The sequence below is a fragment of the Lissotriton vulgaris genome, chromosome 8 (genome assembly GCF_964263255.1).
Source record: "Lissotriton vulgaris chromosome 8, aLisVul1.2, whole genome shotgun sequence".
NCBI lineage: Eukaryota > Metazoa > Chordata > Amphibia > Caudata > Salamandridae > Lissotriton > Lissotriton vulgaris.
The window spans coordinates 811003471-811022001 of NC_141696.1; the positions used below are offsets into that span (position 1 = coordinate 811003471).

The window sequence follows — 18531 nt, forward strand, 5'->3', positions numbered from 1 at the left end:
ACAAAAGTGATGCAAATTGGTGTACACCAATTTACTTTCCAGTGTTAAATAACGGAAAAGTAATGCGAATACATTACTTTGTGCCATGAGGGCATTCCAAGGGTGGTGCTTGGGCATTCCTATGCAACCGCCCAAGAATTGTCACGCTAAACCCAATCTACTAAATATGATAGATTGGGTTTAACGTGAGAAAACTGCACCCTTTTCAAGTAGGTGCAAGGAAAGAGAATCGCCCCCCCCCACCCACCCCCTTTCCACTCGGGGGTTTGGAGGTGCCGCCGAGCTCTTTGCCGGGGACGGTTTTCGGCCGATTTTGGGATTGCCCGGTGCCCGCTATGGCCATTCCCTGCAGACTTTACATGTGTGCTGCACTTTACAGCACACATATAAAGTGGGGATATGGTTAAAGTGAGTCTGTGCATAGTATTTTGAACTGGATGGGTTCCTTCCAGTACAAAACCTAGGCTAGACTCAGGGAGTCGCCCTTGCACCATGGCGCAAAGGTGTCTTCGTGGCGCACAGCAGCTGATTTCAGCATCAGCGCTAGTGAGAGGGGAGGAGAGTGCCTTATTTTAGTAAATAGGACGCTCTACTCCTCTCTCTTTTTACATAGCGCAGTACAACATTTGCAGGTGCTGCAGGGCGCAATGTGAAGTAACAGTAAATCTGCACCTCTGAGTTTAGAAGAATCTTAAACATTTAACATCTCTTGTTAGGATGAGTGCTTCCAAAGTCCCTTTTGTGCGTTCACAGAATAAACCTGAAATTGAGCTCCCTAAGACAAATGTTACTACATAGCTGAGATACACAGAATAATAGAGGCACACTTTTTATTACTAGTGTCTGTCTATAAGTAGGGTTGATTATATCTTTAGTGCAACATTCTACATTTATTACATAAATTATTTTAGAGGTAGAAGATAGTGACAAAACAATGGTGTTCCTGTGCTTCTGTGCAAGACACATTCTTTGTTGGTGAAAAACATTTGACTAGGATCAGAGGAATGTTCATAGTTTTATTTCTTAATAAACCTACACTCTTTTTATAGCATTATTATCTTTTGTGTTTTGATAACTAAGAATGTAGCGTACGATGTTGTCATAAAATGCTGCATATTTTGTCTTGCTGCATAATTTGGTCCTTCATTATCACATAATTCCAGTGGCTCGGAGTACCTGGAATATATGTGCAGCCTGGGGCACTCTTTGGAAAGAGAAGTACATTGGTGCATATTTCTTATTCTAAGGAACATAAGGTGGAGGCTTTTCTCCTGCAACGGAAAAGGTTTGTGCATAAAGTGGTGGGGCATTGGGACGGGGGCCATAGTTAGAGTTAGACTGAGATGGAGGCTGGTTTTCCTCTGATGAAGAGATGTCCATTGGTGTGGATGCTGGAAAGGCATTGGCAGTCTGAAAGAAAGAACATCTTTGTTATTAAGAGAAAAATACATGAGCACATAAAAAAATCAATTGCATAGGTTTAATTGGTGAAAGAGAAAGGTTATTGCCAAAAATCGTCGAATCTTGTATCCCCTGGCAAGCTGATGTGGTAGCAAACTGTTCTGAACATCGGTCAAAGAGAAGCCAATTACAGTCAACAATTGCAGTAAAAAGCATGACTGTTTCCCAGATTCTTGGGCGATGAGATACTCTTTTACACAAAAGCCAGTCCATGGAACATTTTCGGGATATCTGTACAAGATAATTTCACATACAATATAATAGGCGAAACAGATCTCATTTACATAGTCATTAGCTATCTAATAATTCTTAAATTTATCCAGCTGGACCTACTTTGGGCACCACTAGATTGCCTCTTATTTGTTAGCTGGCTCACCAGCTTACCTCTTGAGAGAAACTGTCATAAAACCGTGCCAGTTTTTACCACTGTATACTTCTTTAGAAGACTGTGACAGCTTAAAAGCAATATTAGATTTTTGTATTTGCTAGATCAACATGATATTTGGGACTTTGAAGAAAGCTTCTTGACCATCTTTATTCTATTGAGCAACTGATTTTTTTCAAAGTTGAGTGTTACCTCCAAAGGTGTGTAACAGAATAGGATTAGTGTTTGGACCGTCCACTGGCGATTTTACTCTTACCAATTTTGAAACGTTTAATGCATTGAGTCAAGACAATGGGCCATTAATATTATGACTTTGGCGGTCACGGATCGGGGTTGCAATGCAACAACCTGAGACCTCCAAAACCATAAAGAAACACCCACCAGAGTATGACTTTTAAAATCTCTGGCAGGCAGTTCTTTGGTGAGCCCAAGGCAGTGCCTTTGAATAAGGCACTGCAATGGGAGCGTCAAAGGCAGTTCCTGCAGGGTATCATGGCTGGATTGGCCATAGCGGGCACAGGGCGTTTTCCCGGTGGGCCAAAAGGGTGGGGGACGGGTTTTGACCCGTGGGGGCTGGTTTTGTTACTGGGGAGCGGTGTTTAAAGCAGTGCTACAATACTGGCCCCCCGTAACAAAAGCGGCAGCAGTGCTTGAAGCTAGCACTTGGCGGTGCCAATGTGGTCAGACCACCCAAGTTTATTGGGGTGGTCGGACTGTGGCAACAGCGGGCCGATAAATCGCCATAGTTATAATAAGGTCTATAAAGTCCATTCATTCAAGCTCTATATCTGTAAAACTGGCAAAAAACCGTGCATGTTTTACCACTGTATACTTCTTTAGAAGACTGTGACAGCTTAAAAGTAATATTAGATTTTTGTATTTGCTAGATCAACATGATATTTGGGACTTTGAAGAAAGCTTCTTGACCATCTTTATTCTATTGAGCAACAGATTTTTTTCAAAGTTGAGTGTTACCTCCAAAGGTGTGTAACAGAATAGGATTAGTGTTTGGACCGTCCACTGGCGATTTTACTCTTACCAATTTTGAAACGTTTTATGCATTGAGTCAAGACAATGGGTCATATATATTATGACTTTGGCGGTCACGGATCGGGGTTGCAATGCAACAACCTGAGACCTCCAAAACCATAAAAAAACACCCACCAGAGTATGACTTTTAAAGTCTCTGGCAGGCAGTTCTTTGGCGAGCTCAAGGCAGTGCCTTTGAATAAGGCACTGCAATGGGAGCGTCAAAGGCAGTTCCTGCAGGGTATCATGGCTGGATTGGCCATAGCGGGCACAGGGCGTTTTCCCGGTGGGCGAAAGGGTGGGGGACGGCTTTTGACCCGTGGGGGCTGGTTTTGTTACTGGGGAGCGGTGTTTAAAGCAGTGCTACAATACTGGCCCCCTGTAACAAAAGCGGCAGCAGTGCTTGAAGTTAGCACTTGGCGGTGCCAATGCGGTCAGACCACCCAAGTTTATTGGGGTGGTCGGACTGTGGCAACAGCGGGCCGATAAATCGCCATAGTTATAATAAGGTCTATAAAGTCCATTCATTCAAGCTCTATATCTGTAAAAGTATCATAAATGACCTTAAACTGCTCAAAATTCAAGGATCTACTGGCTGAAATGCCATTAGGGAAATGAAACAGTCACATGTAGAAACAAAAATGATAATCTCTCTATCATCACTGCGTCTAATGGACATTTTAACAATTCAGTGGATCTTAGAAAAGATATATACCTCTTGGTACCTGTTGTTCACATGTAAATATATTAGCTCCAAGTGTGAAATGCAATTTTCTGTATGAAGTAGATAGCTGCTCACTATGGAACTGAATATATGGTGGGTGGGTGCTCTTTTTTCATCTCGATCCACAAATCTGGAATGCTGCACATTTTCAGCTTAAAGCCACCACTTCCATTTTGATTTTAGGAAGAAACTGAAATCCCTCTGTTTTTAAAGAGTATTTTCTTTTACTTACTAACCTTTTTCACTTTTTTACGCTTCTCTCTTCCTAGAACCAAGAGAAAGAGTGCTCTGTAAAACTCCATTATAAAATTAACATTAACCTTAAGAATAAATACTGATGTGAAATGCATTGTATCCCATTTGTGTATATGTGATCACATCAGTAACAGAAAACTGCGAGCCTTAATCATAATTACAATGTCCTACTTTCAGAGTTTGTTTTCTATAGTCCAGTGGCTTTCTTCCAGTGTTTCATTAAAAGTTGTTATATGTGCCTATACAATCCGAAGTTTAAAAAAAATGCATCAAAACTGTTTTCCATCGTTTGCTAAACATGGTTTTATGGCAATCTATGAACAACGTGCATATTTTTCATCTACATTTCAGTGATGTAGGGAAGATATATGTGTGCGAAATTAATTTTATGAAGCACACCTTTGTTTTAAAATAATTTTATTATTTTCAATATTGAACATAAAACAGAAACTGCAAGTCCACAGAAAAGGTTTTCAAGCAAATGCATATAATAAATAGCTAATAAATATTAATTTCAAATTTAGCTTTCATATAATACATATATTAGGGAATAATTAAAAAATGTTGCTTAAAAATTGTTAAGTACATAAATTAAAGTAATAGATGGCTTTTGAAAGCTAGAATATACAATAAAGACAATCAGAGTGTATAATATATTGCAACAACCCTTTAAATCATTCCCAGTAGCAGTCAATAACAACTAAACCTGCACCCCTATATTTTATCCCTGTCAAGCTGCCAAATAAAGAACACCCTAATGGCCAATATTTAAAAGTTCAGTAGTTCAAAGTCCCACTGTTAAATTCACGTAAGGTCAGTTATTACCACCCTCTAAATCCTGCTGAGATGTCAGAGAGCTATAAGGTGTGCTTATATCAGTGTCCGGGGTCAACAAACAGCCCACAAGGAGAAACCCTGCTCGTGAATTTTCATTCTTTCCCCGCCCTTTCATCAGTTCCAGAAACAACATTTATACAGCTCACCTTTGTGCTCTCACCCTTAATGTTAGAGATGCAAATACAAATGTCATAAATAATCTTAGAGAGTAGAATAAATCTCACAGCGCCATTAACATTATGGCCCAAACATGTAGTCGGCGGCTCCATCAGCCTAATTACTATGTGACCGCTGTGAAGGCGGTCGGAAACAGGTCTTTTACAATTGCGGCTTGTACTATAGGCCGAAAAAGAGCTGCAGCACGAGCCACAATTGAAAAGGCATCTTTTGAAACACCCATGCACCCTGTGTCCAGAAAATGCACCAAAGCACACCTATGCACTGTTACTTTTATCCTCAATCAGTGTAACTGCAACAAAAAACATCAAATTTTGGAGAATCATTGGCAGAATTCCAAGTAATAATCCACAGTGGTTGGTATATCAGGTCACTCTATTTTTATTCCTTCCATAGAAAAAAGAAGACAGCAGCTGATGCGTGTTTCGTCCTGAACTGTCTCAAGGCTATTTTGTAGAATTCAAGGGCAGTCCTTTCTGAACTATGTCTTGAAATGGTTAACTTCCAATCGGAAGGCTTCCTGTCTGCCTCTCTCGAGTCAATAGCAAGCAGCTTGTGTGGGGGTGCGTGTCACTGGACAGTTCATAAATACTGCCTCTTGCAGTGGAACGAAGCAAGGGGGGACTGGTGTTGAGAAGGAGGCCTGGAGAGGCCAGGTTGGTGCTGATCTAGAAGATTGAAGTTCTCAATGTGGTTGCATAGTTGAGTTTGCACACATTTTTCTAGTAGTTTCGCCAGTGTGGGGATGTTGGTTATAGGGCGGTAGTTGTTGAGGTCTGAAGAGAGGGAATTGGCTTTTTTTTAGTATGGGTGTAACCTGCCCTACATTGAGGCAGTCCGGTATAGTGCCTTGCTTAAGAGAGGCGTTTACAATGTTTGACCATAAGGGAATAATAGAAGTTTTTATCATTTTGAATATGGCAGGAGGTAGAGGATCAATTAAGTGATTGGAGGGATTATTCGCTAGAAGCGTGTTGTAGATATCATTTTCAGTGTAGGTCATGAAGGTGTCCCAGAAGGCATTGTTTTTTGGGACTTCAACCGGTGTAGTAAATTGGTGCTTGACCTGGGGGTAGAGTGTAGACTCATGATCGGTAGTTGATAGAAGAGCATTCTTAGATTGTAAGTCAAGCTCAATTTCTAAGAAGAAATTGGCCAGGTCCTCGCAGTTAGGGTTAGTAATCTCTCTTTGTTCCGTAGAGTTTGATGTATTGAACGATTGTTGTTCAACTATTTCAAATAGTTTTTTGGGATAATCAATGGCTTGGTTCAGTAGAGTTCGAAAGAAGACTGCCTTTATCTTTAAGATTTTCCTGTTGTATGTAATCCTCAGAGTTCTGAGGTGAATTAGGTGTTTCATAGAGGGTGCCGATCTCCAAATTCTTTCAACTGCTCTTAGATTGCGCCAGTCAGTGTTAAGATTCTCGTTGGACTATGGTTTAGAGATTTTGGTGGAAACGTTTTTAAGTTGAAAGGGGGCTGTTGAATCAAGTATTTCAAGAATAGTGGAGTTGTAGAATTCTGTGAGGTCATGGACGATTGCCATACCAGCTTGGGGGATCAGATCGGTGTTGCATCGGTTTGTTATTCCTTCTTTTTTTTTTATTTAAAAGGTTTTTTTTGTACATATATTTTATACCAAGTGTTACAGCACACTATATCAACAGCACATATCCAAGCATATTACAGTATAATATTATTCAAAGTCACAATGTTTTAGTCACATTTTTCGATTTCCCTTGAGCTTTAAGCATTCTACAAGTAATAGTTCTCTTGCAATTAGACCGATAGTGTAGTATCATACATGCACAATTATTCATTTATCCGGGCGTGCTGGACACCACCCTTTTTCCAATGTATAATGGGGCTCCAGATTTTACTCGCCAGTGCTCTAACACTACGTCCCTTCCTATCGTAAATCGCCTTCTCCAGGTTGTATGCAGCCAGCAGCCTAGCGATCCACGTTTGAAAGGTTGGGGGATTCCTATCCAACCGCGCCGTTGCTATACATATGCGATACACTGCTGTGGCAATAAAAAGAAACTCTGTGTCCTCACCTCCTGCTTCTCCAGACACCCCAAGAATTATTAATTCTGGTGACAGAATAATCTTAACCCCTAACGAAGTGTCCATAAATTTCTCGATTGCACTAATAAGGGTGTAAAGTTGTGGACAGGCTGCAAAAGTGTTAATTAGGTCTGCGTCCGTTGAGTCGCAGCATGGGCAAGTTATTCCAGTAGTGCCCCCCATTGTGCTATTCTGGCAGGGGTGAAGTACAGAGAGTACAGAGTTTTATAATGTTGTGCCTGTAGGGTTGCGGAGCATAATATAGTGCGTCCCAAGTCCAGGGAGTCCTGAAATCACTCACTCGAGGAATCTAATTTCTCTCTCCATTTAGCGGTTATTTATCTCTGTCATCTGGTTTAAATACATTCAATTCGGCGTATAGCTGCCTAATTGAGCAATTCCCACTACTCTCTATGATATCTAATATTCGATTATGACCGAATCCCAGCGGTCTGCCCCGTTTACTAGCAAAGGAACTTCTCACCTGAAGATACTTAAAAAAGCTCCTACTATTTATATTAAACTTAATTTGTAGCTCCTGAAACTGGAGCATGCCCTCCGGGCCGAGTAAGTCCCCGATTTTCCGTATGCCGCTATTCTTCCAGTCTATCATCACTGAATCCCTAAAAATGTCATCCGGCAGAGAGACGTTAGTTGTCATACGGCTATACCTGTTATATCTGCCTAGCCCAATTTTTGGGGTGAATGCCCTCCAAATTTTATACACTGCTTGTAAAGTCTTAAACCTAGTATGTTTGAAGTAACTAAAATCAATAGTGTTCAATAAACAATTATCCGCATCCCTACCCAAAAGTGAGTCATATATATTTTTACCTGCATGACTATTCGCAGATTGCTCAATTCCATCTCTTCCTCCCCCTATTAATCCCTTAAAATATTGTAGTGCCGAAGCCCAATCATAAAGCCTAAAATCTGGAGCCCCTGAGCCGCCTCTTTCTCTGACAGGGTAATATATCTATACGCCCTCCTTGTTTTCCCTTGCGCCCAGATGAATCTGTTCAGTATATGTTCTAGTTTGTTAAACCAGGCGTGCTCAAAAAACAGTGGGATTGCTCTAAAAATATACAACAACTTCGGTAATATAAGCATTTTGATGACGTTAATGTGCCCCACCAGAGTAAGATGCAGATTATGTATCCTTCTTGACTTTGATTATTAATGGTTCCATGTTTTTCTCGACCAGACTGTCCAAGTCCGATATTACCCTGAGCCCTAGATATACTGCCACTGAGACCACCCTCTCTTCCTGGTACGCTGTATGCCTGTTTTTAACTATTTGTGTCTTCCCTTTGTTTATCGCATATCCTGAGATTGCCCCAAAGTTTCTAGCCTCCAATTCGATTTCCTCAATGGCCTTCTTTGGATCTGGGGTAATAATGGCCACATCATCTGCGTAAGCAAATGCCTTGTAGTATTAACTGGGGAGATCATGTTGTTGCCTTCCAACCTCCGAAGTAGTGGGTCCAGGTACAGGGCAAAGAACAACGGAGAGGAGTTCAGCCCTGCCTGGTCCCTCTCTTTATCTGTATCGTGCCTGTGAATCCCTTGTTAATTTTACTCCGGCCAAGGGCTCTTTATATAGGGCCTGACTTGCCCCTATAAAACCCATTCTGATGCCGCACCATTCCATAACCTTCCAAAGATAGTTCCAGGGGACCCTGTCGAAGGCCTTCTCTGCTTCTAAGAACACAGCTGCGGCAGGGTCTCCGGAAACCTCCCCTGCATCCAGTAATGTAATCATCTGCCTTGTATGCTGTGTGGTACCTTTCCCGGGAATGAACCCATGTTGCGTTTTATAGACCAGGCTCTCTATTACCCTCCCTAGTCTCGTTGCTAATATTTTTGAGAAAATGTTTGCGTCGGCATTCATTAATGTAATGGGCTTGTATGAACCTGGCTCTAGTGAACGTTTGTCTTTTTTTAATATCACTATTATATCCGCCCCCCCCATGAGTCTGGGACCGAGGTCCCTTGCTGCGCTTGTAATAGGGTGCCGTGAAAATCACTACCCAGTAACCCCCGGAAGGGTTTATAGAATTCAGCTGGTATTTGATCCGGACCTGCACCCTTCCCGGCGGGGAGATTGCCCACTGCTTCCCACACTTCCTGTAATGTGATTGGGAGATCTAATTCATGTGGGATGCACCCGAGGTACTCCGTGACCCCAGTTGCCTGGTTTGAATGTTGCTGATCGTATAAAGCTACATAGTACCCTCTAAAAACCCTCTAAAAACCTCCCTGCTCGCTTCGGGGCTATTTGCAACTCCCCCCTTGCCATCGGAGATTTCTTTAATTTCCCCTGCTGCCAGTTTATGCCTCGTTCGAATTGCCAGTATATGGCCAATCCGCTCACTGAACTCATAGCATTTTTCTCTCTTAGTTAAATAATTGCTGGCTGCTTTGCTCGGGATAGTTTCATTTGCCTCTGCTTTATTAAGATCAATCCTTAGGAGAATCTCCTCCAGGGGCCCCTTTCTTTCTATAGCCCTAGTGAGTTGATTTTCTAAATTTACAAATTCCTTAAGAATGATATCTAACCTTGCCCTCTCCTGTCTATTCCTGTAAAGCGTATAGCTCAATGTTTCCCCTCTGATGCCCGCCTTAAATGCATCCCAGGTAACCCCTAGGGGGGCACTCCCTCTATTGATTTCCCAAAATGACCTCATCCACTCCTGCATGTGTTTAATGTATTCCTCATCCTTTAAGAGAGATCTCTCAAACGTACAAGATGATTCTATTTTCGGGAGGTTTCCTAAAGTCAAAGTTAATACCAGCGGGTTATGGTCTGACATGATTCTTGGTAGCTTCTCTATCTTACTGCTGCCTACCAAGGAGCTGGAGATGAAAAAATAATCCAGCCTAACAGTGATTTTATGGGGGGCCGAGTAGAACGTACTGCCAGAGCCAGCAGGGTTGCCCTGTGCCCACATGTCCACCAGTGCGTTGTGTCGTGCTGGATTAAGTACTGCTTGGCAAGTCCTTTTCTTTCTTTCTGTATATATCTGTCCTGCTATTGTGCCTAAGCCATCCAACCCATTAATGTTAAAATTCCCACAAAAGACCACCGGCTCTGGCCATAAAGGTAATTCGGAATCCAGGAATTCGAATATATCTGGATCGTTCTCAGTTGAGCCGTATACAGATACTACTGTAAAAATTCCGCCCCTGGTTTTACCTTCCAACATTACCCACCTCCCCCATTGATCTTCTTTCTTCCTCCTGATCGTAACCTCCCCTTTTTTGGCTAGTATGGCCACCCCTCTTGTTTTGGTCCCCTGCCTTGTAAGTGCCAGTACCTCGAAACTAAGCTGTTCCAGCAAGTATTTTTTGGCTTCCTCTATATGGGTCTCCTGGAGACATATTATGTCTAACCGCAACATTCTCAACAGTGCCGCCACCCGTTGCCTTTTATTCCCGTCGTTCAGGCGCAAATATTAATAGAAGCTATTTTTACGCTCATCGCTTCTTACTAGGGGTTTCCGCTTTTCCTGCCAATCCTGTTCCTTTCTTTCTCGCCCATTGCCTAAGTTTGCGTGTAAAGATTATGCGGTACTGTGCTATATTAATGTGTGCTGTGTCAACCGTTCCACCACCATCAGCTTCCTCCCCTCCCGCCCCCTCCCCTCCCCCTCACAGTCCCTTCCGCCCTCCCTTTGGCAACACCCCCCCTTTCACAGGCAAATAGGTCACTTGTGACCTATGTGTGGCTGCATGTGGGTCATGGTCATCGCATCCCTCTCCCTTCCCGTCCTTCCCATATCCCTTGTGGTGTTCCCTCATGATTATTGTCCCTCTCTTCGGGGTCCCTATCCACCCTTCTGTCCCTTTAATTCATTCAAAAACTGCTTCGCTTTGATCTCCGAAAAAACATCCTCACATGACCTCTTGTGATAATTTTCAGCCTGGCTGGGAACAGAAGGTATGCCTCAGAGCCTAAATCTTGAAAGGGCGTGATTAGCTGCCTTAATTTCCACCTCCTTTCAACCGTTACATGGCAGAAATCAGGTCGCGAAAAAAATGTGGTGCCGTTATATGTCTTCTTTGAGTCTGGTCTAGCCTTATCAATAAACTCCTGCCTCAACAAATAGTTTCCTACATACACCAACATAGCCCTTGGCAGGCTTTCTTGACCATCATCCCTTCTTTTCTTTAATGTAAGCGGGAACCTATGTGCCCTTTGGACCTCAGTTTCCCATTGCCACTGTGCCTCTGGGAAGGCACCCTTTAACAAACTAATCACAAACCTCCTGGCATCCTGCCCTTCCACCCCCTCGGCTAGGCCAAGTAGTCTGACATTGTTCCGCCGTTGGCGTTTTTCAAAATCCTCCATTTTCCATTGTAGATCCTCCGCCATCTTCTCCTGATTTGATTTAAAAGACTGCCAGCTTGCCAAATCATCCTCCAGTCTACCAGTTCTTTCCTCCACCTGTGTAACTCTGTCCGCCACCTCTTCGTACAGTTTATTTACCTTCCTGAGTGAAGTCTGGATTTTTTTAGTGGCCTTCCTTGCCCTCCGACTCTCTGCCCTTGCTTCCCCCTCCATTTGTTTCAGAGTGTTGAACAGTAAATCCATAGAAGCGTGCTGTGGGGGGCCCCTCCCAGAGTTACACCTGTCTCTGGTGCCTGAGAATTATCTTCCTGAAATACGTTGGATGTGGCGGAGTAATCCCAAAGGAGTTTTTTGTTCATGCTAATAGGGGACTCTGATCCTTGCCGCCTTTCTTTAGCTCTCTTTTTCTTTTGGGTACTTTTGCCCCCTGAGGTGGTGGAACAAGAATCTGAGCTATCCCCTAGACTGCCTTCACTAGAGAGTAGTGACTCAGAGTCTTCGTTCAATGAGAGAAAGCAATCTCCCTCTGGTGAGCCTCCCCCTCTATCCAGCTTGCCCTGAGTCTGGTCCTCTGCACTTTGGCTCTGTGTTGTCAGGCTCGCTTCGCTCCCCCAGTTGCTTACTGCAGGGTAAGGAGTATTCAGCCCTGCCTCTACCTGTAGCAGAGCGTCCATCATTTCAGAGTTGTCTATCCTCTTTGCTCCCCCTGCCACAGCCCCTGTGCTCACCTTCTGTCTTCCCTCACTTGCTGCAGTCTGCGCGGCTTCCTCCTTCCCTGAGCCTGAGATCGGCACCGGGCGTTGCTTGGTAACCACGCCGCTAGCGTCCTCGTGGTCATTTTCACCGCAAACAGAGTTGGCATCCGATTGAGCAGGTAATGCTGTCTTCGCAGGAGACGGCGCTGCGGGGGGAGCTACTGGCTTGCTGTTAAACACTTCCGTCAGGGTAGGCTGCCGTAGTGATGTATCTTTAGATGACATGCCTTTCTTAGCATTTTTTTGTACACGCTGTCCGAAAGCCCGGCTCGTCTCCTCCAGCGTGTCCGGGACCGGGTCAGTGATCTTGGTGCGCTAATCCGTCTTTCTTTCCATCCTCTTCTTTGCTAGCGGGTCCGTTGGGGCTGCTGGCTTCCTAGTCGCGCCAGCAGGCCTCTGAGTCAGCCCTGGGGTTATTGTCTCTTTTTTGTTGTTTTTCCCTGTTGTATCCTTGACATTAGTGGGGGGTTCCATCGAGGTCTTTTCCTTCTCGAGCTTCTGTGACCGAAGGGGCATCACAAAGGCAGCTTTAAAACTGAAGGCCGATCTACACAGATTGCACAAGCTTAGCTTTAAATGTATCATGCCAGTTGCAATGACGTGATGTGCAATCCGTACGAACAATGAGCTTTCCGCCCTTTTGCAAAGGTTTCCTCGGCCTTCCAAGCCTCTATGGGACCACAGCATTCCAAATCAGCACTCGGTCCGCATCATAGTCGGGAGAGGGATTTTGTGCGACTGCCCTCTACGACCCAGGTGCGGCCATCTTGCCTCCCTTTTGCATCGGTTTGTTATTTCTATAGGGTTAGTATTTTGGGTATTTCTTTTCCATTGTTTTGTTTTCATAGGTTGACAACTTTTCGTGGTCACCTTAATATTGATATAGAAGAAGATGCTGTGATGGTCACACCAATCGCAGGGGATAATGGAATGGAATGTGACATTGTTCATTTTAGCTATGATGAGATCAGTTGTTTATCCTTTGTTGTGGGTTGCACTGTCACAGAATTGGGTCAAATCATGATCTCAAGTCAAGTCAAGTCAAAACAAGCTTTATTCGATTGTTAAAATCATAAATGCAAAGTCAAACAGTGAAAGACAGTGTCACATTTCATCAGTTTTAAAAAGACATTAAACGTTAGTAATAGTATTAAATACATACAATTTTTTTTAAAATTGGGCATGCTAAAAAACTGTTAAAAGCAATAAGAAAGAACACGGTATATTCAGTCACCCGCCATGTTATTCGGGGATAGCTTCCTGGTCTTAACACGCATGGCAGCTACCAGAAAGCTAGCAACCCCGAGAATTACCTTTGTGGTTCCTAATAGCTGTAAGTAAAGGAGAGCTGGGCGTACTTGTAAAAAACCCACATCTCTTAGAATTGGGGCTAAAAACCGCCTTCTGCCCTCCTTGAAGTGGTCACAGAACATTACAAAATGCATAAGAGACTTTTCTGAGAAATTGTCGCAGCTACATGGGTTCAGTGTATCAGGTACCCCCCACACTGGGAAATCACCCAGGGAGTATTGTATAATGTTGAACCTGAATCTAATGAGAAGGTGACGATGGAATGGTTTGCTAACAATTTTTAAGTAGGGTTCTAGGGAGGGGGTAGTTAAGAGCAAATAATTTGCTCTAACTTTTGGCTTAATTCATTCCTCCTCTTCCCTAGCCTGATTCGCCCTAAACAGAAAGTTATCCTTAATCCATTTTACATCTCCTTTAACTATATTGTTCGGGTATTTGTAAAGATCTGGCCTGCCCATTTTATTCACAGTGTTCTTAATGTATGATAGCCATGGGATTTTGGATACCTTGTCTAACGCCATACAGTCCTTAAGGATGCAGTGGTTCAAAGGGATTTCATCGTTTAACCAGGTTTTTGCCCAATAAACCAAAGGGGCCAATTGTAACTCATCAGTTACATAGCCTATGCCTAACTCTGTGTGCAGGGAGAAAACTGGAGTTGATTGTGGGACTCCTAGCAATGTTCTAAGGAAAGTGTTCTTCGCACAAGGGAGCACCATACATAGCTATGGACAGGCATTATATACTTTCAAAAGAGCGTCCATTGGGCGTGAGCCCAGTCGCTTTGCAAAGCTCATTAGAGCTGAGGTTGATCTCTTGACTGCCAGGCTTTTTGCGTTTAATTGGGCGGTCCAAGAGCCCCCCCTCTTCAAAAATGACACCCAGGTAAGTAAAAACTGGTACCCTGGTCACCCCCTCACCAGTGCAGGTAAACGTCTTTAGTTTTTGAGTTTTCGTGCATTTCCCTGCCACCATTATATGGGATTTTTTGTTGTTGATCGCCAGGTCGAGTGAAACCATGAACTCCCGAAATGCATCAAGAAGCTTCTGCAACCCGACCCCGGTGCGGGCTAAAAGCACTGCGTCATCCGCATATAATAGTACGGGCACAGGGAGTCCCCCACACGAGGGATGTCAGGTGTTGAGTCCTCCAGATCTTTGCCCAGTGAGTTGATATAAAGGGTGAAAAGGAGGGGGGCCAAAATACAGCCCTGTCTAACACCCCTTCTAGAACGGAAGGGCCGAGTACAGCTGCCCTCCCGATCGATTCTAATGGAGGCTGACAAGTCTGAGTGAAGTAACGCTAAGAAATTGACAAGGGATGGGTCAATACCCAGGGTGGCCAGTAAGGCCCATAACTTGGCTCGATTGACCAGGTCAAAGGCCGAGGAGAGGTCCATGAAGGCCATGTATAAATTACCCTCCTTGGCCTTAGTGTATTTTCCGACCAGCATGAGGAGGTTCAGACACTGGTCCATAGTTCCTCTCCTGGCCCTAAACCCATACTGCAGGTCTGATAGGACCCCCTTCTCCTTTATGAAGTCTCCCAGTCTATGTAAAATTACTCTGCCCAAAATTTTGACAGCTGAGTCAATAAATGATATCGGCCTGTAACAGGCCGGGTCTGTTCGGGAGCCTTTCTTGTAGATGGGAATAATGGTCGAAGAGGACCATGATTTGGGAAACCCAACTATACAGGAGGAATTGAAGACGTTGGTGAGTATTCTAGCCCGCATGTCCAGGGGTGACCTATAAAGATCTGCAGGGACACCATCAGGGCCCGGGGCCTTACATTTTGTCATCTCCAAGATGGCCCTAATAACCTCGTGCTCACTAAACTGCAGGGGGACAACAGGGACCGTGGGCCGGTGTAGACTGTCTGGTGCTAGTGACTCTTCGCTGTTGTATATTTGACTGAAGTGGGCAACCCAATCTTCCTCAGGGATCACACAGTCCATGATAGAGTTTCCCTCCTCAGAAAATAGGAATGATTGATCACAGCCCAGAATTTGGAACTATCTCTCAGCCTCCATAAGCCCCTTATGTGCCTGTGAGCATTCCCTATCGAACCACCTTGGGCGAGTGGTTTCGGCCTGCTTCTTTCTAAGCGTCAGATCATGGCTAACTTGCGTGCAAATGTTAGTAAAAGATTTTATAATATCATTTTCGGCTGCCGAACTGTCTGTGCATGTTACCAGATCTGCATGAACATTTTCTTTTAGATGCTGAATAAATGTGTCCGGAACCACCTTGGACCAGTTTAACCTTCTACCCCGGTCCTTAGGAACAATGGGATCACTGCGACAACCCAGACGCTCAACCTGGGTTGCGTTGTTGCACCCACTGTTTAAAGTCAAGATCAAGGGATTATGGTCACTAAAGGCGGAAACCTTGACTTCCAGGGAGGATACCGCATCAAGTAGTCCCGCTGAGATAAAGATGTAATCGATGACAGTGTTTGCATCTCTACCTATGAACGTCGGTGCCCTATTCTCCCCGTCGTGTCCAGCTATTTCAAACAGATTTAGGTCGGCAAGTAGTTCTTCTAACTCCAACCCCTGCGGTGTATGTTCAAAATGGGGACTGATAGCGCCCGGGGGTGCCAGTTGTTGTTTAGAAAAACAATCCCATCCACAGGGGTGTATGTTAAAATCTCCCATGAGCAAAATTTCGAATAGAGCTGTTTGATGTGACTTGTAGTGAAAAAGAAAGGAGGATAAGGACCTTAGGTGTGTGTTCCCAGATGCCTTATCCGGTGCATTGTAAAAATTTACAATTAAAATTTTAGGGAGGTTGGGCTTGACCCATTCTACACACAAAATGCTATCCGCTGATGATTCTATTTTCTTCATGGAGCCTGGCAAGTTGATAGAAGTAATTGTATACAGGCCGCCTTTGGGTCTCCCTCCCAACCCAGGAATCGCTTTAACTGAGAAGCTGCGATAACCATTTAGATAAAAATTTCCATTCATATCCCACGTTTCCTGGAAACACATAATATCGTGGTGAATTACAAAATGAACCCATCTATCATCCAAGGATTTCCTCCTTAGCCCGCTATTTTCCAGCTAAGTATCATTGGTTTATGGCATTGATTGACTAGAATGGAATTCTCCTGTCTAATCGGTTGAGTGGGTAGTTGTCAGTCCACCAGGTCCAGGCTAGAAGGGTTTGCAAGTAGTGAGAACCTATTACTTAACACAACGGGTCCCGCCTGAGTTTCAACTAAGTGATCAGGGACATTGCGTACGGTGGTGGCAAGCTTACCCCCGCCCGCAGATGAGCCTGTTGTTCTTGATAGGAATAGTGTCTTACTTCCCCTGCCCTTCCTGTATGTCCTAATGGTGTCGGAGGGTACCTGGATCGTGGTTTGGCCTGTTGATGGAATGGGGGTGGATAGAAGTAGCCTTATGGCAGGGGTCTAATACCTGCGCCATCTAGCTCAGATCCATCCCAGAGTAGTGTATCAGCCATGTTCGGACTGTTAAAGTTTACAATCACACAGTCACCGGTGATGCACTTCTCCCTTCGCCCCACCCAGTCCACCCTTCTAGCAGCTATGCTATTTTTCCCCACATCAAAACTTCCACTACTGAACTGTGTACACCATCTTCTGGTTCTGTTCAGTAGATCCTGTTCTGATTCCCTCTGATTTATATTAAGGCGTGGGATTCCAGTTAAGATTACAACTAGGGTTGCTGCATCGGGGGGAGATCCACTGTGTTGTTATATCTGGCCTGCCACCCACTATTTCTTAGCTCCTTGACTAGTGGTTTCACTCCCCTATCCTCAGGCACAGCCCCCGACAGTGGGATCGTATGTACCTCCCCTTGAGATGTTATGTTCCCTTTGGATGGATTTGTGTATGTTGTATGGCCTTGGCTAATAGCCTGCGTTGGTGAGCCCATGATCACCTCCTGACTACCAATCAATTCAGGTATTTCTTGGGCCTGCTTCCCCTCAGTGTGAGACTTTAAGTTTTTTAGGCAGTTGTCAATACGTTCACATTTATGCAGGATATTTTCTACACATTGTTTCAGAGTGTCCACTATGTCCTTTTACCAGTAATGGTTCCAGACGGGATTCAAACAGTTCTTCCACCACCTCTGCCAAGTAAGCGTGGTAACCCTGAGTAGCTGTAATGTCTACTTTGGGTGTCGGCAGTTTGCGGGGTTTATTTCCACGAGGTTTTGTGTTTTTTTTGCATGGCAGGTTGCTGTGTCTCCAGTGCTACAGCCTTACTGTTGTTTTGGGGAGGTAACTGGTTATCCGTGCAAGTGGATAGAGGGGTCACCACGATTATGTTAGGTTCAAGTGGGATTGGACAAGCCATTTCTGGCTGTGACTGTACTTCAAGTTCAACCGGGAGGTCCCTCGTTTCCGCATCAGCCTGGGCAAGTCCCAATTCTTTCTCGGCGTTAGCAATTTCATTGTTCAAGGCCCCGACCGCTGAGGTAAGATAGGAAATAATTGACTCCGATTGTCGTGGGACTTTGGCTTTCTTACCTTCGCCGCCCTTTATTACAAGTTTGCATTTCCCCATTGCGCTGGACAGAGTAACTGGCCATACCCTGCCTCTTCCTGCCCCTGACGGCCTAAGACGGATCGCCCTTGTCCGGGCTTCTCCCGGGCCGCTCCCGCGCGCGACTCGTGGGTGCGAGGGGCGTCCGTGCTTTATTGCGCCTCCGGGCGCTCCTGTGGCGTCACTCCCGCGCCTGCAGCCGCCGGGGCACCTGGGATGTGAAGTCCCAGCCCTCGCGGTGTCCTCGGTGTGGCGGTGTTGGCCGTTCCCCTCACGGCGTTGTAGGAGTGGGTGCTGGGGCGCTGAAGCTGGCCCAAGGATCGCTGGCCGTTTACCTCATGGCATCAGGTAGGTCCCCCAGGGAGCTCAGGGCGCTCCGTGCTTTATTGCGCCTCCGGGCGCTCCTGTGGCGTCACTCCCGTGCCGGCAGCCGCCGGGGCACCTGGGATGTGAAGTCCCAGCCCTCGCGGCGTCCTCGGTGTGGCGTTGTTGGCCGTTCCCCTCACGGCGTTGTAGGAGTGGGTGCTGGGGCGATGAAGCTGGCCCAAGGATCGCTGGCCGTTTACCTCACGGCGTCAGGTAGGTCCCCCAGGGAGCTCAGGGCGCTCCGTGCTTTATTGCGCCTCCGGGCGCTCCTGTGGCGTCACTCCCGCGCCT

General features: G+C 45.0%; 1 protein-coding gene across 1 annotated transcript in view; it reads right to left on the bottom strand.

Annotated features, from left to right (window-relative positions):
* Positions 1–381: 381 nt before the first annotated feature.
* Positions 382–18531, bottom strand: part of TMEM255B (transmembrane protein 255B) — a 1152151-nt gene continuing 1134001 nt past the window's right edge. The window contains exon 9 of the mRNA XM_086933386.1: positions 382–1410. Coding sequence (XP_086789512.1) covers positions 1243–1410 — 168 coding nt within the window. The 3' untranslated portion in view covers positions 382–1242. The remainder of the gene's footprint in view (positions 1411–18531) is intronic.